General features: G+C 38.0%; 1 protein-coding gene across 1 annotated transcript in view; it reads right to left on the minus strand.

Moving 5' to 3' along the window:
* The window catches only part of FMN2 (formin 2), a 241,492-nt gene that overhangs the window by 109,709 nt on the left and 108,889 nt on the right, over positions 1 to 22,894 (minus strand). The window contains 1 exon segment of the mRNA XM_042445525.1: positions 16,584 to 16,671. Within this exon segment, the coding sequence (XP_042301459.1) occupies positions 16,584 to 16,671 (88 nt within the window).

Genomic DNA, 22,894 nt, shown 5'->3' on the forward strand with positions numbered 1-22,894 from the left:
GCTTTATTTATATAGTGCTATAGATTTACACAGCACTGTACCTACAAACAATAAAATAGATAAAATATATCTACCCATGGCGTACAATCTACGAAATAATAGCATGATACATATAAATACTACCTAACAATAAAGGAAAGGGTAAAATAAAGTACAATAAAGGGTACAATAAATTCAGCCATGGGATATGCTCCTATGTCTTTTTATGGTAAAATAGACACAGAGGCTGTGCAGACCACCCCTAAGGGGCAGCCTGCAGCCGACTCCAGCTGCATTGGATTGGGGTCACGGCAACCACACACCACAGCCCCAATCTAGCCTTTCCAGGGTGCAAAAAGGAGCCACAAAAAGCAGTTCTTTTTTGTGTTTTAAAAAGGGCAAGATAGTTGTGGCGCTGCAGCTTTAAGGTGTTCCTTTGGTGCTGCGTTTTATGGTCACAGTGCCAGTTGAGTGCCGTGATGGCATGTGCTGTGTGGAGTAGCATATGGCATCATGCCACCCTTGGGACAGAGTTGGTGTGTGCGTCATGTGGACTCCATGCTTCAACTCTGCCCCCAGGGTGGCCTTTATGGTTGGTGTGCACAGCCTCATAGTTATCTATTAGAATCATAATTCTCTCTTCGTCATTTCTCTATCTATTCCTTTCTATGGGCCTTTTCCCCATTATTAAACTTTTTTTTAATTTGAAAATCTTTGTGTGCTTTTCTATATCCTGCAAGGTCCTCTCTTTAAGAGAAGGGAAGAAATAAAATCATTTCACAATGCATTCCCCATAATGGTAATTTCTTTAACAGTAACAGTACATTTCTCTGATTGAAGTTTCAGAGACAACAAGGGGTATGATAGGTGGAGGAGATAAGTTTGCACAGTGTTTTACTTTATAATAGAGAGACCTGTAGGAAATATGCAGGAAGGTGAAGGAGATATGTTTGGTTTCAATACTTTTATAACCAACTGGACAAATAGAAGGAATCCTGATTCCATAGAATCAAGCCATTCTCTCTTGCATACTGTAGGTTTGAATGTAGGTGAGAGGAATCAGGATTGACCTAAGTATCTTCCCCCTTTAGGACAAAGCTCACAGGACATGGAAGAAGATATATAGAAATAAATTTTAAATTTATGTTGTCTGCATGGAGAAATAATTGTTACAGAAGAAATCCAGGGGAAATTGTTTGTAATCTGTACCAGTTCTTTCATCCTCCCCCCTCCCTATTCTGCTCACTCCCATTCCCAAAGAAAGGGAAACAAAATGGTAGATAGTATGGTTTCCTTTTTTCAGCCAGCAAATAGGTGTGTGTGTGTGTGAAATGTACAGCAGAGAAATCCTAATTAGGAGCCTACAAACTGGCTTTGAAATGAAACCCTCTCCCCCTATTCTCTATCCTTCAAAATATAGGCCTTCTCATTCCTTGGAAATGTTAAACTGGCTTTACAGGTGTCACAATTTCAACTTGGGAGAGATGGTTTTCTTTGCCTGAAAGAAGCAAAAGGGGTGTGAAAGGAGGAAATCTTTCTCACAATATTTGTCAAAAATTAGTTCCAGGATATCCTAAGATGTTGAGTGGAGGTCACAGGTAGGGTGCTTTTTATGGCCCGGTACCTACTGGCCCTTTGCGGCGTCATGGTGATGTGCTATAGTTGCCTTGGGGCAGCGCTTCCACATGCCCCTCAACTCTAGCACGTGACGAGGGCATCACAATACCGGTGCCCTGTACACATGGGCACCACCACTGTTACTCAAGCGCTGAGTGGCATCCACACTGCACTGCACAGCGCTTGCGTAACAAGTGCACCAATGGCGCTCCGTGGCGTACTTGTTACTCTACAGGGAAGCCGCACGGTTTGGTAGCTGTGGCTTCCCTGCGGAGGGAAAACAGGCACTGGCAGGCCACTCTTTTTGGGCAGTATGTACCACACCTATATCTGTAATAGAAAACTGTGATAGAATCATAGAATCATAGAATCATAGAGTTGGAAGAGACCACTAGGGCCATCCAGTCCAACCCCCTGCCATGCAGGAAATCCAAATCAAAGCATCCCTGACAGATGGCCATCCATAATCTGTTTAAAGACCTCCAAGGAAGGAGACTCTATCACCCTCCGAGGGAGTGCATTCCATTGTCGAACAGCCCTAACTGTCAGGAAGTTCCTCCTAATGTTCAGGTGGAATCTCTTTTCCTGCAGCTTGCATCCATTGTTCCGGGTCCTGTTCTCTGGAGCAGCAGAAAACAAGCTTGCTCCCTCTTCAATATGACATCCCTTCAAATATTTAAACAGGGCGATCATATCACCTCTTAACCTTCTTTTCTCCAGGCTAAACATCCCCAGCTCCCTAAGTCGTTCCTCATAGGGCATGGTTTCCAGACCTTTCACCATTTTTGTCGCCCTCCTTTGGACACGCTCCAGTTTCTCAATGTCCTTTCTGAATTGTGGCGCCCAGAACTGGACACAATATTCTAGGTGGGGCCTGACCAGAGCAGAATACAGTGGCACTATTACTTCTCTTGATCTAGACACTATACTTCTATTGATGCAGCCTAAAATAGCATTGGCCTTTTTAGCTGCCGCATCACACTGTTCACTCATGTTCAACTTGTGGTCTACTTGGACTCCTAGATCCCTTTCACACGTAGTTTCATTCAGCCAGGTGTCAACCATCCTATATCTGTGCATTTTATTTTTCCGCCCTAAGTGGATTGCAGGATTTTACAGATGAAACAAAGCCTGGAAAATGCATGATGCATACTTGAGGAGAATAACAGGCTTTATACAAATAGGTATATTTCACCAATTGAAAACAGCAATCTTTCTGAATACAGATCACTATATCATCTGTTTTGATCCCAGTGTTCATCACATGGTTTGCTTACTAGACATTTCAGCATGTTGTTTATCCTCCTCTAAATGCATTTCATTTTCCTGATATCCTTCTTTAACTGTGTAGCCCAGAAAAGGCATAACATTACAGGTGATGTCTGAGTAAAGCTACTGAGTACTGTAGTTCTGTTGAAACAGTCTGGAACTGCATTAGCTTTTTGGAGGGCGGGGGGAAGAGAATGGATCATATTTAATTACACTGGTTTCAGATTACTGTATAAACTCATGTATAAGTCTAGAAATTTTAGTCAAAAAATTGACCCAAAATAATCCCTCCCACTGGGTGACTTGCATCATTGCAAATAGGAGGAAGGCAAACCCTCCCCCTCTTGAAGGGAAAGTGCAGTTTTTCAAATAATCTACCACCAAGTCATATGGAACTTCCTTAAAGTCTTAACCTCACTGACTGGAGACTTTAAGACCTGTCAGTATTTTGTAGGCACATGTGCAAAGATGTCATTGAATATTAGCTGGTATTTTTAATGACACATGCTATGGAATGACATAAATGCCAAAGTCTGGTGATATGCAGTCACAAGCACAGGGATTCTTCAGCACTAACTCCATACAATTAGTGGAACTGGGAGTGAACTGTGAACTATATGACTAGACTATTTAGCCAAAGCAGCCTCTGAATTTCATGGGTGGTTTTTTCACATCTGAGTTAATTCTCTAACCCCACACAAAATGTGTATGTATAAGTGTGTTTGTCTATGTATGTTTCATTCCACCACTGCATGCATGATTGGGAAATGCAAGAATCTTGATGCTGTCACAACATGAATGCTTAAAAAAATCACAGAAAACTTTCTGAAATGGAAGAAATTACCATACATTCAAGTTAGCACAGCATGCACTAATATTTTTCCAGACATCTATTCCCATTCATAGAAGATTGCATTAGTCTAGCTTCCAGTTCCATATGGAAGAGAGACACTGTGTCCAATTTTGATGAGGGAAAAATATGATATTCATTACTGTTTTATTTATTTATTTAGAAGGAAAGGGTTTTAATTATATGGTTCTGCTATTACCATGTCACTAAATGCTAAAAGCATTAATTCAGAATAATTAATCACTTGATCCTGACATATTCCTAACTTCCAGATTTTGACATTTCCTACCTACCCCTGCCAGGAAGAAGGAAAGCTGTTTCTGGTTTCCAGACCCTTCACCATTTTTGTTGCCCTCCTTTGGACATGCTCCAGTTTCTCAATGATTTTTTTGAATTGTGGTGCCCAGAACTGGACACAATATTCCAGATGGGGCCTGACCAAAGCAGAATACAGTGGCACTATTACTTCTCTTGATCTAGACACTATACTTTTATTGATGCAGCCTAAAATTGCATTGGGCTTTTTAGCTGCCATATCGCACTATTCAGTCATGTTCAACTTGTGGTCTATTTGGACTCCCAGATCCCTTTCACATGTTGTCTCATTCAGCCAGGTGTCTCCCATCCTATAACTATGCATTTTATTTTTCTGCCCTAAGTGCAGTACCTTAAATTTCTCCGTGTTGAATTTCATTTTGTTAGCTTTGGTCCAGCTTTCTAGTCTATTCAGGTCATTTTGAATGTTGATCCTGTCCTCTGCGGTATTAGCTATTCCTCCTAATTTGGTGTCATCTGCAAATTTGATAAGTATGCTCCCAATTCTGTCATCCAGGTCATTGATAAAGATGTTGAATAACACTGGCCCCTGGACAGAGCCCTGTGGGACCCCACTGGTCACTTCTCTCCAGGATGAAAAGGAGCCATTGTTGAGCACCCTTTGGGTTCGGCCGGTCAACCAGTTACAAATCCATGTAACAGTTACCTTGTCTAGCCCACCTTTTACAAGCTTGTTTGCAAGAATGTCATGGGAAACCTTGTCAAAGGCCTTACTGAAATCAAGATATACTATATCCACAGCATTCCCTTCATCTACCAAGCTGGTAATTTTATCAAAGAAAGAGATTAGATTTGTCTGGCATGACTTGTTTCTCTGAAACCCATGTTGACTTTTTGTGATTATGGCATTGCCTTCTAGATGTTTACAGACTCTCTGTTTAATGATCTGCTCTAGAATCTTTCCTGCTATTGATATCAGACTAACTGGACGATAATTGTTGGGATCCTCTTTTTCCCTCTTTTTGAAGATGGGAACAACGTTTGCCCTCCTCCAGTCTGCTGGGATTTCTCCTGTTTTCCAGGAGTTTTCAAATATGATTGCAAATGACTCTGATATTACATTTGCCAGTTCTTTTAATACCCTTGGATGGAGTTCATCTGGTCCTGGAGACTTAAATTCATTTAGATTAACAAGGTATTTTTCTACTATCTCTTTACTTATTCTGTACTGAAATTCCCGTAGTCTGTCCTCTGCTCCATTATCCTCAGGTTGAGCACCCTTTGCCTTTTCTGAGAAGACTGAGGCAAAGAAGATGTTGAGTAATTCTGCCTTTTCTCTGTCCCCTGTTAGCATTTTGCCATCTTTTCCACACAGTAGCCCTACCATTTTCTTCTCCTTCCTTTTGCTGCTGACATATCCAAAAAAGCCCTTTTTATTCTTTTTAACCTCTCTAGCAAGCCTGAGTTCATTCTGCGCTTTAGCTTTTCTGACTTTACCCCTACACATACCTGCTATTTCTTTGAATTCCTTTTTCACGATTTCTCCCTTTTTCCATTTCTTATACATGTTCCATTTCAAACTTAGCTCGGTTGAAAGTTCCTTAGTCATCCATCCTGGTTTCTTGAGACACCTCCCGTTTTTCTTTCTCACTGGAACTGTTTTTAATTGGGCCTTCAGTATCTCCCTTTTGAGAAACTCCCATCCATCCTGAACTCCCTTATCTTTTAGTATTTCTGACCACGGGATCGCCCTCAATACTTCTCTAAGTTTACTGAAATCCGCTCTCCTAAAGTCTAGAATGCATGTTTGACTATGCCTGGCTTCTCCTTTCCATTGTATAACAAACTCCAGGAAAACATGGTCACTTCCACCTAAGGATACCACCACTTGCACCCCATTAACCAAGTCATCCTTGTTGGTTAGGATCAGATCTAAAATAGCTGAACCCCTTGTGGCCTCTTCCACCTTTTGGACCATGAAATTGTCTTCCAGGCAAGTGAGGAATTTGCTAGACCTTGAGGATTTTGCTGTGTTTGACTTCCAGCAAATATCAGGATAGTTGAAGTCGCCCATCACTACTACATGTCTCTTTTCTGACTGTGTGGTCATCTGTTCTAGAAAGATAAGAGGGCTTTAAACTGTTGTGAAGGGAGAGAGACAGTATTTTGGAAGGCAGGAGTACATTAAGTGCTGGAGATAATAGTCAAATTGTTATAGAAGGAAAAAGGCAAATAGCTCAAGGACCCAACAGGAGGAGGGGGGAAAAACTTTACACAAGCAGCTAGGGAGGAGGACCCATTGTCTTTGATGTCTCTACACTAATGCACAAAGCATGGAAAATAAGCAAGATGAACTTAAACTCATAGCACAACAAAGGAAATACAATATAATTATATTATAATCTAATCTAATCACTGAAACCTAGTGGGACGAGTCTCATGACTGTAATGTAGTAATACGGGGTATAACGTTTTAACTTGAAATAGGGCAAACAGGAAAGGAGGAGGAATAGCATTATATGTCAGGGATGTTTACCCCTGTGAAGAGATCCAAGACGTAAATTGTGTAAGCCAAGTAGAAAGCATCTGGATAAAAATTAAAGAGGAGGAAAACAACAGGGATGATATTGTAGGAGTCTACTACAGACTCCCAAATCCGACTGAGGAATAGGATGATACCTTTCTAGAACAGATTATCACACATTCAGAAAGGAGGAGTGTAGTACTGATGGGTAACTTCAACTGTCCAGATATTAGCTTGAAATCAAACTCGGAAATCAAACTGAGCATTCTGGGCACCACTATTAAAAAAGGATGTTAACAAGCTGGAGTGTGTCCAGAGGAGTGCAACGAAAATGGTGAGAGGTCTGGGAAAGACTAAGGGAGAAGAGAAGGTTAAGAGGTGATATGATAGCCCTGTTTAAGTATTTGATGGGCCATCATATTGAGGACGGAGCAAGCTTGTTTTCTGCGGCTCCAGAGAATAGGACCTGTAACAATGGATGCAAGCTACAGGAAAAGAGATCCCACCTAAACATAAGGAGGAACTTCCTTACTGAGAGCTGTTTGACTGTGGAACACATTCCCTTGAAGTGTGGTGGAGTCTCCTTCTTTGGAGGTTTTTAAACAGAGGCTGGATGGCCATCTGTCAGGGATGAGTTCCTGAATGGCAGGGGGTTGGACTGGATGGTCCTTGTGGTCTCTTCGAACTCTATGATTCTATGATTTCTACCATTGCCATTTCAAAAATGTTCAATTCTTAACAAATATTACACAATGTTATAATACACACAGAGAGAGACATATTTGTAGACATTTTAATCTAAGCCAATGAACCTGTAACAGACCAGGATTGCTGCATTTGAGATTCTGCTTCTTATATTACCTATAGTCACAGTAACAGACCACAAGTCCTAGGCAATAATTATATGCAGGCTGAAATTGTTAACAAATGTCAACAACATATTTTGGTTATAGGTCATGGAATTTGGTATAGCATAGGAGAGGGATACAACTATTAAGCAGCTCACATGGATTCTAGCCTTTGAGTTGGGATAATGTTGATGGAGATTAGCAGGAATCTCAGAGGTCCAACTGGTGACCTTGGCATGTGGTAGACATGCCAGCTTCCAAGCAGGGCAAAAACTACATGTGATACCTCCAAATCCCTTATGGCAATCTCCTAGTGGAGCCAAGCGTCATATAACATTACTGTGAATCCAGCCCAGTGCCTCTTCTGCCTGCAATGGAAAACTGTGACAGAACTGTGGAAAATGAAATTAAATCATGGATTAACAATATATAATTAACATGTTTATGCCTGTGGAAAATGACTATCTTTTCCCATTATGGCACTTACCCCACATTCAGACACAGAGCTACCACATTTTCCAACAGTGAATATTCTACAGAAATATGCACAAACCACTTCCAAAAATTCACAAATAGTGTCTGCGACTAAGAATAGCCTACTATCACACGATGAGCAGTGTCAAGAAGAATGATTTTGAAGTTTTCTGTTTTAACATGTGAAGACAACTCAAGTTACATCCCTTTAAACATTGATCATATTTGCTCCCTACAGCAGACAAAAAGAGATAGGTTCAGTAAAGGGGAATCAAAGCACTTTCTTTACTCATTCACAAACCTCAAAGAAATATTATACACAGTACCACACATTAAATTATAGATCAAGATTTTTAGTAGGTAAATACACTTGTCCCTCCATATGCTCTAGGGTTATGGGCACAAGACCCCCGTGAATATGGGAAAACCGCAAATAACAAGAAACACTATGTTTTTACCTGAGAGGAATCTCTAGGTCTTCCAGTGCAATTCTGTGGCCAACGTTTGACAGACACTGACCATAGAGTTGTGCTGGAGGAGCTACAAATGTCTAGTTGAGTATTCTCTCTAGGAATCTCTAGGTCTTTCTGTGCAACTTTTACTTAAAGTTGACCATAGAGTTGCATTTGAGGACCTAGAGATTCCTAGAGATAACATATTAATCAAATTTGCAAATGATCAAATCTGCAAATATCAAAGCTGCAAATATGGAGGGGTGAGTGTTGATCAATACAGCTACAGAGCTAGCCATCCCCCCCCCCAAAAAAAAAAATCAAAATATTGTCAAATGCACTTCCATTCACATTCACAACTACTGTATAAATAGTGCTGGATTTGAATGTATTTCCTATGCAATCTGTTATTATAGGTTTGTAACCTTAGGAGCTTGTGTGGTATAGTGGTCTGAATGGTGGACTATGAAAGACCAGAGCTTCAATCCCTCCTTTGCCATGGTAACCCACACTGTGACCTTTCAGCCTAAGAGGAAGGCCATGCCAAACCTCCTCTGAATAAAGCTTGCTAAGAAAGCCCTATGATAGTGTCAGTATAAATGAGAGTTGATTTGAAGGCACACAACAACAACAACAACAACAACCTATCTGAATTCCAAATGATCTAAAGCTTGAAGTGCTTAGCTGCTTACTGATTCAGTGTTGTGGAAGTTTCTGAGTACATTGAGATTCACTATCTTCCCTAATCAAAGTTTATTTACATTTGAAAATTGTATTAAGGAGACAAGGTATGAACGTCTACTTAAGAAAAACAGTTTTAGTCTTGCAAAATTTACTAATCTGTTTTGATGTGATGACATTACTGGTTAAGAAATTTAGGCTTTTCTGAAAAACCAGTGAACCTAAACATTAAATATAGTTTTGTTAATACAGGATACATATTTAATGATCAGGAGTCTCCTATTAAAGAATCAAGTAAATTTTCCAATAGTTCTATTCTGTAGACAATTAATAATCTGTAAACTCATATTGATAATTCAAATATAAGATAATGGAAACTCAACTTACTTTTAAAACTTGGATATAAATCCAGGCACAGCATGCATTTTAGGACTATAGTGGGCTGTTTTTAAAAAAATCCACTCTTTCAGGCACAGACTACAAATATACATGGATGGATGGATGGATGGAACAAAGCTTTCATTTTATTACTGTATTAAACCTTCTTTTAAAAAAAATCCACTCTTTCAGGAACAGGCTATAAAAAACACATGTATGAGTGGATGGAACAACCAAACAAGCAGAAATTCAATTTAGTCAAAGTGCAACTGGATTTTTGATCAAATACTAAAAGTTATATTGAAGTATTAAAAATTCAGTCTACAAAAAGCTGGGACAGGAGCTACATAAAGTGGGAGGTGCTTGAAATCTAGGGGAACACTAACCAAGGGAAAATACAATAGCATTAAGTGAAAAGTGACTATAAATTATAGTTCTTGAAGTATAGTTCTTTGAGTTTTATTAGTTGTTGTCTCCTCCATATTCACTCATTCCATTCTGGGGGTGTTGTTTTTAGCAATTTCTTGGATCTGCACTAGTGCTTTTCAGCCAACGGGACTTCGATAGAGCTGGGACTAGGGCTGGGTCTTGGGGCCTAGAAGCTCCATCCCAGGTGCTAGGTCTGGGGACTGGGGCTCCAAGAGTCAAGCCAGACTCTGCCCCCAAAGCCAAGCCAGGGTGAAGAGGAAGGAAGGAATCAGGTAAGGAAGAAGGGCACGGAAGAGAGAAGGGAAGGAAAGGGGGAGGAAGGGGACGAGGGACTTTTGTCCCCAATGGTGGGACAGCTGCATCTGTGCAGCTATTGGGGACAATACAGGCTTGCAGATGCTCAAATCCACAGATGGCAAGTCCGTGGATAAGAAGGTCCCACTGTAGGAGACAGAGAGAAAGAGAGAGAGAGAAGCAGAAAAAACCTTGACAATAATAAGAACCTCACTCAAGACTGGGAATAAAATGTTGCAGCTGGTGCCAGAAACTAGCCTGGTACAACAGAAATATCTGGATATGTAGTGGTTTAAGTACTAGACTATGAGTCTGGAGATTAGGGTTCAATTTCCTACTCAGACATGGAAACCCATGTTGCATGAGTCATACTCTCTCTCAGCCACAAAAAACCCATGATATGTACACCTTCGAGTCACCATAAGGCAGAAATGACTTGAAGGCACATAACAACAGTGTTTTTTTTTTAAAAAAAAACAACAACCAAGAACTACAGCAACAAATGCCATTAACTTTTCCTGATCTACAGGAGTATATTGGGGCGAAACAGAAGATACCCCTGAGAAAACTGGGCAGCCGCTCCTTTTTGCGCCAATAGAAAGCCTGCTTTTCCACCCTGCCACAGCAGGAAGCCAGTGCTCTGGTGGCATGTGACATATAAACACCATGCTACCAGAGTGCCTGGAAGCCAGCCCCCATGTAAACAGCTGGGGGGGCTTGAAGCTGGCTTCTGGGCATCTTGGGGCCATGTGTCATCTGCATGCCATGCTGGAAGCTGGCTTTTTATTCTGGTCTGTTCTGGCCCATTATCTATCTATCTATCTATCTATCTATCTATCTATCTATCTATCTAGAGAGATAGTTTAAAATTAATGTTTTTATCTGTTTAATCTGTTCATTTTTAATGTTTTAAATAAAGCTGTGATCTGTTGTACATTACCATAGGGGGTTTGGTAGGTTTAGAGGCAACAAATACATTCTATAAATAAATAAATAATGCAAGAAGCAAACCCTTGAAGTTAAAAGCCTAAATCCAATTGTTGTTCCTAAACAGAGTGGAATCACTGAATCAACTGATGTCATTAGTTTGGTGAGTTAATTCTAGCTGGGACTAACAATTGGAGCTAACACATGGTTTGCAATTTTCCATTGCTAATAAAGTATCTTGAAGTAAAACCACAGTCAGCCCTTCTTATACACAGATTTCTTATACACGGATTCAAGCATCCACGGTTTGAAAATGTTAAAAAAAAGTATAAATTTCAAATATCAAACCTTCATTTTCCATTTTTATAAGGGATGCCATTTTGCTATGACATTATATTTAATGGGATTTCAGCATACACGGATTTTGTTATCCACGGAGGATCTTGGAACCAAACCACAGTGTGTAACAAGTGTCCACTGTATACACAATGCAGGCAGCAACATTTTTTTTAAAAAATCTGGATTTGTGGTAATATGTAATTTTAGAGGGGAAATGTATTCAAATAGAGATTGTAGTATAGTTTGAATGTAAGACAAGTATTCTGGGAGACCAGGGTTTGAATCCGTTCAGCCATAGAAACCAATTGCGTGACCTTGGGCAATTCATACCCTCTCAGCCTTAGAGGAAGGCAAGGGCAAACCTCCTGTGAATAAATAATACAAAGATAATATTGAATAATATTATACAAAGATAACACCCAAAGCAGAGTCGAAGACAAAACAAAATGGAACTTTCTCAACAAATACTGATTTCCCTATGTATTTATTTATTGTTGTTGTTGTAAGATTCACATCTATAGATTGGCTTGATATTTATACTGACCTACTGACCATTTTCATGCAGGTTTGGGACAAATGGAAAACTCATCCCCCCCCCCCCCCAGATATGGAAACAAATACTGTTTTAGTGCCATTTTACATGGGACTTGGTGTGAAACAAATGTTAGGGATTATAAGTGATACCAATCAGACTTTCAGATATGAAGTGAAATTGTCAAAATCAATCTGGGCAATACTGAGCAGATTTCCTATTTATAAGGTAAGCCAAACCCTGCTGAAATTTTCTATAATGTTCCTTCTCAACTGGTAGACTTTCTTTTTTACTTCTCTTCTGTGAACTCTCCTAAAGGAGCAGGATCAAAAATCTAAATTCAGCTTTAATTTGTCTACTCATGCTTAGCTCAGGCCACACTGATTTTAATCCATCTGAAAAGTCTGGTTTGTGCATGCCCATCAAATCAAAAAGGTATCCCCCTCCCAGAATGGACTGAGTGGTCATGGAGAAGACAACAACTAACAATGCTTGTTCAGGTAACACCAAACACTGGTTTGATGTGAACAAGCCTGGTGAGATATGCATGCATATCGGAAAGTTTAAATGAAACTTTAAAATTATTTTCAAAAACTTATTTTTATAGTGGCAATGAACAACATGGGATAATATTTTCCACTATTCTTGAAAAGAAAATCTGTTAGCAGCAGTAATGTATTTTTAAAAGTGCTACTAAAAATATGAATTCAGCAAATGTGTCTGCTTATGGAGAAACCTCTTTCCAAACCTTTTAAAATAATCTAAAAACAAAGGTAGATTTTTGGAAACTGCTTTCCTGAAACCAATTCAAAGAAAGAAACCCATATGGCCTGCTTATATGTATTTATTTACAGCATCTCTATCCTTACCACATGTAGAATGAGTTAGCTGACAGAGTTCTATGAGCCATACAGAATCACAGAGTTGGAAAGGACCTTGCCAGAGAATAAAAACCAATGGGTGCATTTTGTTTCATTGTTCTTGGCTAGAAATGTTCCATTTGGCCCAGAAAGGTGAGCTAGAAGAGATTTGAGGCAAAGCAGTATTGAAAAGTTTTTTGATACAGACAAAGAAGTGACCACCAGCTGCTTTTCAGATAGCCCAGGACATCCTGAAATGGTTAAATTCCCCATCTTACTCTACTCTATAAACTGATGAAACAGAAATTATTTCCAAATTATTGCTTCAGAAGGCAATACTGTCTAGATCTGGGGTTTGTATCATCAGAGTTTTTAGAGCACATCTCTCAGAATTATTCACCAGTTGTTGCTGGATTGCAACTCCCAGCTATGCTGGGTAGAACTGCTGGGAATTATTCTTCAATTATTATTATTCAGTTCAATTATTCTATTTATTATTATTACTATATTCAACATCAGTTTAAAACCAGTTCAACATTTGGATGGCCACATGATTCCAAATATTACTGTAAAGGAAGGAACATGAAAACTTTATGGTGTTAAGATTCCAAAGACTGTTTGGGGAAGTTATTTTTGTAGGAGTACAGAAATTCACAACCAGAAAGGAAAATGATCACATTAGCTGGGGGATTTTGGGATTCAGTGGCTTAGTGGTTAAGAAGCCAATTCTGACGACCATAAGTTGACCATAAGTTGACCATGAGTCAACAGTGTGATGCAGCAGCTAAAAAGGCCAATGCAATTCTAGGCTGCATCAATAAAAGTATAGTGTCTAGATCAAGAGAAGTAATAGTGCCACTGTATTCTGCTCTGGTCAGGCCCCACCTGGAATACTGTGTCCAGTTCTGGGCACCACAATTCAAAAAGGAGATTGTGAAACTGGAGCGTGTCCAGAGGAGGGCAACTAAAATGGTGAAAGGTCTGGAAACCTAGCCCTATGAGGAACGACTCAGGGAGCTGGGGATGTTTAGCCTGGAGAAGAGAAGGTTAAGAGGTGATATGATAGCCCTGTTTAAATATTTGAAAGGATGTCACATTGAGGAGGGAGCAAGCTTGTTTTCTGCTGCTCCAGAGAACAGAACCCAGAACAATGGATGCAAGCTTGTTGCCATGAAAAGATGAACCAACTCTGATTTCTTGTAATATTTGCTTTTAAGCATTCATGCCAAGTGACTACCTTTACCTTTAAAAGTAATTTTTCCAAATGCTTAAAAACTCAAATTCTTTATATTCTTGGTGGCAAACCAGAAAGGAAATCAGAGGACATAAGCCATTTATGTGAGGTAAACACTTTCAGGCCAACTTACCCTGTTTTTGCTTAAAAGCAAATATTACAAGAAATCAGAGTTGGTTCATCTTTTCATGACAACAAGTGCCCCACCACATGCATGTGGCAGTTGGTACCCTGAGAACTGTGAGTGAATGGGATGGAGGATGGGAGGGGCTTTTCCCCTCATCCCTTACAAAATATGAAAACTGTAGAGCCAGCTATTTTGGCTTAACACCAATTTGAATGATTCCCCCATTGTCCACAAATGTTAAGTGTTGCCTGTCTAAGTGGATCATGTCCCACATCCCTGTGGATTTCCAAAATTCACCTCTAAGCCAATTCCTGAGGGTCATATTATAAAGAAAGGGTTCCCTGCCACCTTACATGAAATATTAATGCTGCTGTAACACAAGCATGGAGAAGAATGTCTCTGTGTGACTCCTTTCACTAGTGTCTACACAAATTAATATCATGGCCTCTTTCTCCTTACTTCTACATAAACAAACAGAGTTTCTGCTAATGGAGCCCCATCCATTAATTTCTAAGGGGTTAGAGAAAAGATGGGGCTCATTTTTCTGAGTTTTTAGACTGGCTTTGAAAAACCATCTGTAGTCTTCTGATTTTAGAGTTCATCTGAGAATGCTTTGGAGAACTCACTCATCTTTTCATCTCATGAATGTGGCTCAATTTTGCTTTGAACCATGAACTCTTTTCTTGTACTGTTGAGTAGAGATGGTTTAGCACTGAAAGGATGAATGTTGAGTTTGAAGTTAATGGAAACTAAAAGCCTATTAAGAAACTGCAACAGTGTGTGGGAATATAGGTAAGCCTGCTTGGTGCTGACTTTCTGCTTTGCTACCTGTGCACTTTTCTCTGTTAATCACAAATTCCGTTCACTTTATATTACTATAGGATTATATGTATCATGTTAGAGGGAAAAATTAGTCCCTCATAAATAAATGCAGATCATTAAGAAAAGACTACTACAATTCAAATGTTGTGTTTGCAACAAAGGGTCTCTGCATTTGCGATGAAGGCTATCAGATGTAGAGAAAAGTTCTTGGAGACCATTCTTAACTGACATAGAAACCTGAGGATAGTATAAAATGCTTTTTGTTATGACACCAACAGTTAATTGGTACCTTTTTGTTTTGTTACTTCAACATGGTCAATTTTGTAATGCTCTTTGGACTAAGCAATAAATTATCAGCTCTAAAATTCAAATGCAGGATTTTTTTTTTAAAGGTACTGCACGAGACTTTGTAGAAAGGAACAATTACTTCCACTTAATCCTAATAGGATAAAAGGTTAAGCATAGTATTGTTTGACCCCTTCAGTGACTGACATTCATGCCCTATTATTGTTAGCTCTGCATGTTAAACAAGCAAATTTTCAATCAACTTGTGTTGGCTTTACCACAGACACAATGTTAGGCGGACTCCTTTGTTCATAAGGTTCTCATTATTAACTCAAACCAAGCTGAATATTTGACTCAAGGAAAGGACCATATCATTGTTTTCAGATTTCACTCTATGACTTAACTGAACTACATCTGCCAGCTTTAGAAATACCAAGTACTTCTTGGCGCCAGTACTGGCGCCTCAATCTGCGACTACCAGCCTAAATGCTTTAGCTTGAGGAAGTTTAGTAACCATGAAAACAACTTAATAAAAGCTTAAATTGTGATTAAATGTTACTCATAAATTGACAGCACACAGCAACCTTCATCCTGTGTATAATTTGGTCCACAAAAGAGCAAATGAAATTCACAATTAAAACAGGTAGGCTAGAAATGTCAGGAAGATGTTTCCATGATTTATGAAGTCTGCAATTTACTCGAAGCCATATTTATTTAATAGGTAAGCTGGCACTATTCAGCTGCATTCCATCTGCTTTAAATCTGTTATAAGGCCTTAGCAGGCATAGAGAGCACTGCAAGTATAAATATAGCTCCATTTTCACCTTTTTGTAAAGCCATCTTTTAATGTCAATGGAGAGGGAAGAATTACAGACACCTTAAAAGATGTCTGCAGATATTAAACTTTCAAGATTATACTACCATTCTAGTCTTCTTTTCTTTTCTTTTTAAAGAACACAATGTGTTTTATAAGGCAAATAAAAATCTGAATTTTAAAAAAGGAAGGTAATAAGCACAATGAAGACCACCAAACATTTAAATTCCAATTACAATTCTTGAAAGATGGGATCAGCAGAGCTTTATTCTAAAACGTCAGGATACTAGGGGATTTAGTATTCTGGGACTATCTACCACTCAAGTTGAATGAAATGCTCTTCTCCCATTCAGATTATTGGGATTCATATAGGACATGTTATTAACAGAGTCCTCCTGAAGACTTAGATTTTAAGATAAAATGCTATAGGCTTATATTCAGTGGACTCAATATACCATGTTACTGACAGACAGAGAGCAGGGATGTTATTAACAAAGAAGGCTACCAGGGCCTTTCAAGTGAAAAAGAATACAAATTATTCTTATTGAACAATCTAAGAGAAATTTACTCACCATGCTGGATATCTTTCATATCTAAATGAAGACTGGACATTAATATCCCAACTGCTTGTGATCTTTTGTTGCTTAATAACTTGACAACCTGCCAAAGACAATATAATATTATTACCTCGCAATAAATTGCAAGGAGTTGCAAAAGATTTATTTTTCCTATGATGCAAATTGAAAATCCAGGGAACAAACAAAACTAAATTTCATTTTTAAATAACCTAAGTAATTTAACAAAATGGCTAATGATTGGACTCAAAGAATGGTACCTGCAAACATGATGCTCCCCATCCCACCAGCAACACGTGCATTTTAGTTTTAGCTTTGTGTGAAGCTTCTTAATCCCACTTGCCTGGTCTATGCCCTACCCAACACACCATTCTCCCTTTTTGCTTTATTTTTATTTGTGCAGTAATACAATTCCAGAGTCATTTCTTCTGGAGGGGGAGAGCCAGCTTCTCCTCCCCTCCCCTTTGTCAGAGGAGAAATGAGAATGTCTCCTTATCAGCATACAGTCATTCTGTCCCCCCCCACCACCACCAAAGAAGAAATGAGAGTGTCTCCTTGCAAAGAGACAGTCATTTCTTTTTTGGCAAGCTGGGGATGGGAGAAGCCTGCTCTGGAATTGGGAGGAGGAAGGAGAAAGATGAGAGGAGGGGAAAGAAAGGAGACACTGACACTAATCAATATTGGAATTGCCACATGCAGTTATTGCACTTGAGGACAAATGCTAGAGCAGTGTGTTTGGGAGCTTATTGATGAGTGTTTGCTGTCAATGAAAATGGTTCCCCTAACAGCAAAGCAGCAATGAAATGCTGATGATGCCATGCAATAATCACAGTGTAGAAAAAAATTCTTCCGTTCCAGCAGATATAACATTAACAACATGCATTGTGTCAAGACTGCAGGAACAGATGATATTCCAATAGAACTGCTGCAATCCACATTGGCAGTCGACTCTAGTGCTAACCAACATATGTCAACAGATATGGAAAACAAAATGATGGCCAACAGTCTGGAAAAGATACATTCCCATCCACAAAAAAAGAAGACACAAGAGACTGTAACAACTATAGAACCATACCACTAATCTTCCATGCAAGTAAAATCACCTTCAAAATACTGCAACATAGGCTCCAACAATACATGATAAGAGAAATCCCAGAAGTCCGAGCAGTGTTCAGGGAAGGAAAAGGCACAAGGGATCACGTTGCAAATATACTATGGCTAATGGAGCATAGCAGGGAGTTCCAAAAGAAAATCAGCATGTGCTTTATAGACTATAGCAAAGCCTTTGACTGCTTAGATCATGAAAGGCAGGGTTGCCATGGGTTGAGATCGATGCGAAGGCAGTTAACACAACAACAACAAATTGTACCTCAACACTTGTTTTTGCACAAGAAGTTAGTCAAAAAATAAAATAAAATAAAATTTAGAGGAAAGGGTGGCATGCATTAAAATACACAGGTGCACACAAACAAGAATTCAGTGTTGTCTTTAAATTACACTGAGAAAATCTGGGCACATTATAGCCACTAAAGTTAAGCAGTCTTTCTCTCTTTAGAAAGAAACCAATCGGACATTATCTGCCTCCAAGAAGCACACATTAGAACCAAAGACTCAAGACTGATCAAAAACAAAAGACTTGGCAAAGAGTACATCTCATCAATTAAGCAAAGTAAAAGAGGTGTCATTTTCTACATTAAGAATCATATTGAATCTAAAGAAATCTTTAACGACAAAAATGGTCGCTACCTGGGAGTTGAAATCGGCTGGAAAGGTATCAAATGTCTCTTGGTGGGTATCTATGGTCCTCAAGAAAATAAGAACGACTTTTATAAAAAATTACAAAGGCTAATAACGGATTTGGACTATGAGAATGTGGTGCTGATGGGAGACTTTAATGGAGTTATCCATCCTAAACTAGACAGATCTTCAGGGAAGCCAATTAAGGACACACAAGGGAAACTACCCAAACGTTTCTTTGAATTGGTAGAGAACTGCAGCTTAATTGAAATATGGAGACATCTATATCCTAAAGAAAACTGCTTTACTTTCTTCTCAGACAGGCATCAATCTTTATCGAGACTGGATATGTTCTTAGTCTCACAAAATTTATTAAAAGAAGTTAGGAAAATGGAAGTTCTTAATAGAACTATTTCAGATCATAATCCTATAATTTTAGTTTTGAATGACAATAGAACAATCAACAATTGGTATTTAAATGAAGACCTACTAAATGATGAGGAAATTGTAAATGAATTTAAATTAGTGTTCCAACAATTTTTGAAAGATAACAAGGACAAGGAGATCCGTTTGTCAACAGTCTGGGACGCAGGTAAAGCAGTGATTAGGGTTTTTTTTACGAAACACAACATAAGAGTTCAAAGAAATAAAAAACAAAAGATAAAAGAACTACATAGGCTCCTTAAAGATAAAGAGATGGATCTACAAAAGTTTCCAAGAGACAAAAAAACCCAAAGAGAGATCAAATCGATTAAGAAACAGTTGGAGTTGGAGGCGTCAGATGAATTAAACAGAAGATTAATATTATCTAGACAAAAATTCTTCGAACACGCAAATAAAACGGGAAAATGGCTAGCCTACAAACTGAAGAAGGAGAAAGAAAAGAAAGCGATTAACAAAATTAATTCAGAAAGAGGATTAGTTACCCAGCAGGAAGAAATTAAAGAAGTCTTTATGAAATCCTACCAGAACCTCTATAAAGAAAATCAAGTGGACCATGAAGAAATTAAAAAATATGTCTTACTGTCGAATATAGGAACTTTGACAGATAACCAGAGGGCACAATTAAACCAACCGATAGCAATCCAGGAGGTCTGGGATGCAATTGACTCATGTAAAATAGGAAAATCACCAGGCAATGATGGACTATCAGCAAAATTTTATAAAACATTTAAATTTGAATTAGGACCCATTCTGCAAGAAGTCATGAATAAAGCTTTGGAAGAAACAATCCCAAGCTCGTGGAGAGAGGCAGAAATAATAATGATCCCAAAGGAGGGAAAGGATACCACGGACCCAATGAACTATCGCCCAATTTCACTTTTAAATAATGATTACAAAATTTTTGCCACAATTTTAGCAAACCGTTTAAAAGTTTGTCTTAAAGATTTAATTGACGATGACCAAAGGGGATTTTTACCCCATAGATATATGAGAGACAATTCAAGACTCTTGTTGAACATCTTGCAGTATTACGAACATCATAATGATAAACAATTAGGTTTATTATTTGTTGATCTAGAGAAAGCCTTCGACTCTGTCAATTGGCAAACCCTTGTAGAAGTATTAAATAGAATTCAAGTCGGACCAAACCTTTCTAATTGGATATCTAAAATCTACAAAGATCAAAAAGCCCAAATTAGAATAAATGGAGAAAAGTCTAAATTTATCAATATAAAAAGAGGTACAAGACAGGGCTGTCCTCTCTCCCCTCTTTTGTTTTTACTAATTATAGAGTTGTTACTAAAAGAAATTAAATCTAATGACCAAGTCATAGGGACAAAAATTAAAAATAGAAATTACAAAGTCAGAGCCTTTGCGGATGACCTGGTCTTTTTTTTTAGGAAATCCAAATGAAAACATAAAGCCGGTAATGGAAACGTTAATGAAATTTGGAGAGATATCTGGTTGCAAAATAAACAAAGCCAAGTCAGCCTTTATAACAAAGAATATGAGAGAGGAAGAACAGAAACAATTAGAAGGACAATCAGGTATCAAAATTGAAAAGAAGGTGAGATACTTGGGCTTACAAATCTCAAATAGACTAAATAATCTATTTGAGATTAATTACAAAACAACTTGGGCAAAAATAAAACAAGATCTCCTTAAATGGAACAAACTAAACCTCTCATTAACCGGAAGAGTAGCTACTATAAAAATGATGGTACTACCACGAATTCTCTTTTTGTTCCAAATGATACCAATTATCACATCAATCAAACCTTTTAAAGAATGGGACAAGGACCTAACTCAATTTATATGGAAAGGCAGAAAACCCAGAATTAAATATAAAAACTTGCAGGATTCCAAAGATAAGGGAGGATTAGGCCTACCAAACCTTAAGTTATATTTTGATGCTTGTGGCTTGTTATGGCTCAAAGAGTGGATACAACTAGATAACCCAGACTTGTTAGAAATTGAGAGTGATGGTAACAACTTTGGTTGGCACGCCTATTTGATATATGAGAAAGACAAATCCAATAAACGATTTAGAGATCATTGTATTAGAAACCCCTTGATCAAAATTTGGAACAAATACAAATTTAGAACTTTCCAAAACATCGAGAGTTGGGTATCACCTCAGGAAGCTTTTTATAGAAAAGAGATGATAACAGACTCTAAATGGATTAGATATGGAGATATTTTAGAAATAAGAGGAGGTAAAGTAAATTTAAAACCACTGGAGCAATTGAAGGAAGAAGGTTGGAAAATTAGTTGGTTCAATTATAGCCAATTTCAATCAAGGTTCAGGGAAGACTCCAAAGGTCAAAAATTAGTACCCTCACAAGGGAATTCAGAGTTGGGGAAACTTCTCTTGGGAGAAAATCCAAAATTGATAGGAAAAATTTACAAAATCTTATTATCATATGAGTTAGAACAGGAAGTGGTGAAAGAAAACATGGTCAAGTGGGCAAGACTCTTAGGTTACTCAATATCCATGCAACAATGGCAAAACTCCTGGAAAAACAATTTTAAATTTACAGCATCTCAGAATCTGAGAGAAAATTACTACAAAATGTTTTACTTTTGGTATATGACTCCAGCCAAAGTGGCAAAGATTTATAAGCTAAACAATAATTTATGTTGGAAGTGCAAAAAAGAATTAGGAACTTTCTATCATTGCTGGTGGGGATGCAAGGTGACAAAACAATTTTGGAAAGATATCACAAGTCAAATTGATCTTATTATGGGTAAAAAAATTCTATGGAAACCAGAAACTATATTACTAGGCATCATGGATGACAACTTAAAGGGCAAGGAGGCTAAAATCCTATATTATTTAATTACACTTGCCAGAGTAACCTTTGCTCAAAAATGGAAAAAATTCAAAGTGCCCAACTGTAGAGGAATGGATATTAAAATTGTATGACGCCATCATGATGGACAAACTAACACAAACACTTAACAACAAAGGGGAGATACAAAAAGTAAATGATTGGTCGAAGGTGATTAAATTTCTTGAAACGAATTGGGGCAAGATCACCACAATATCATTTCAGAAGGTATCCGGACTTGGTCAGTAATTATTTATAATTGACTAAATTTAACAAAGATAGGGAAATAGGATCCACAAAGAAAAGAGATATATGGAAAAGTCAAGAATAAGGTGACATAATCATAGGAGATAGGAGGAAGTCGTTATATGTATGTTTGTCAGATTGTGAAGTGAGTATGTATGGAGAAAGAATGAGCAAAGATATAAGTAGAAACCTAGAATGAAGAAGGAAAGATAGATAAGAAAGTAGTGGAGAATGATTGAAGGAAGAAGTAAGTGTAGAAGGTATGAGTAAGTAGTTAGTGGTAAGTGGGAGGGAAAGAAGCTAATATAGATTAGAAGAGACAGGAGGTAATGGAGATGGTAGAGAAGATAGGAAAGAGAAGGTTAAGGAATGAGGTAAGATATGAGAAAGGATTTATGAAGAATTAGGAAGTGGAAGTGTTTGAGGGGTATGCATGAGAGAATTATAAATAATTTAAGATTAATGGGAATTTGTATGAATTTGTATTGTATTCATATTTCTATTGTAAATAATTGTAAATGGAATATGTAATAGGTTGATGTGCGTTAGCTATGTATGTGAGTAAGTTTTGTTTTTGTTTTTTAATAATAAAATTTAAAAAATATTATAAAAAAAATAAAGTTAAGCAGTGTTTGATCCAATTATTCCTTCTGGATGAGACAAAAGCTTGCATTTGAAGTGAATGGAACTTAACAATACTTAAGTTTGACTGGACTTTGCCCTTTACCAATAGTAAGACCCCTTCTAAATTAAAATGCACTATGTTACTCACAATATCTATCCTAAACAAAATAAACACATACAAATCAAAATGTGGTGCTCCTTTTTCCTTGTAGTTCTCACTCAGTCATTGAAACATATGCACAAACATACAGCTGCTATTTGTTTTAAGAAAGAGGTACAAGAGTAAGCAAGTTCCAGAGGTCACTTCTACCTTTTCCCAGACCTTTGAAAATCACACACCACCTCTGGTATACACATTAAACGCACCACAACCGAGATAGATAGATAGATAGATAGATAGATAGATAGATAGATAGATAGATAGAT

Source organism: Sceloporus undulatus, chromosome 1 (genome assembly GCF_019175285.1).
Source record: "Sceloporus undulatus isolate JIND9_A2432 ecotype Alabama chromosome 1, SceUnd_v1.1, whole genome shotgun sequence".
Lineage (NCBI taxonomy): Eukaryota > Metazoa > Chordata > Lepidosauria > Squamata > Phrynosomatidae > Sceloporus > Sceloporus undulatus.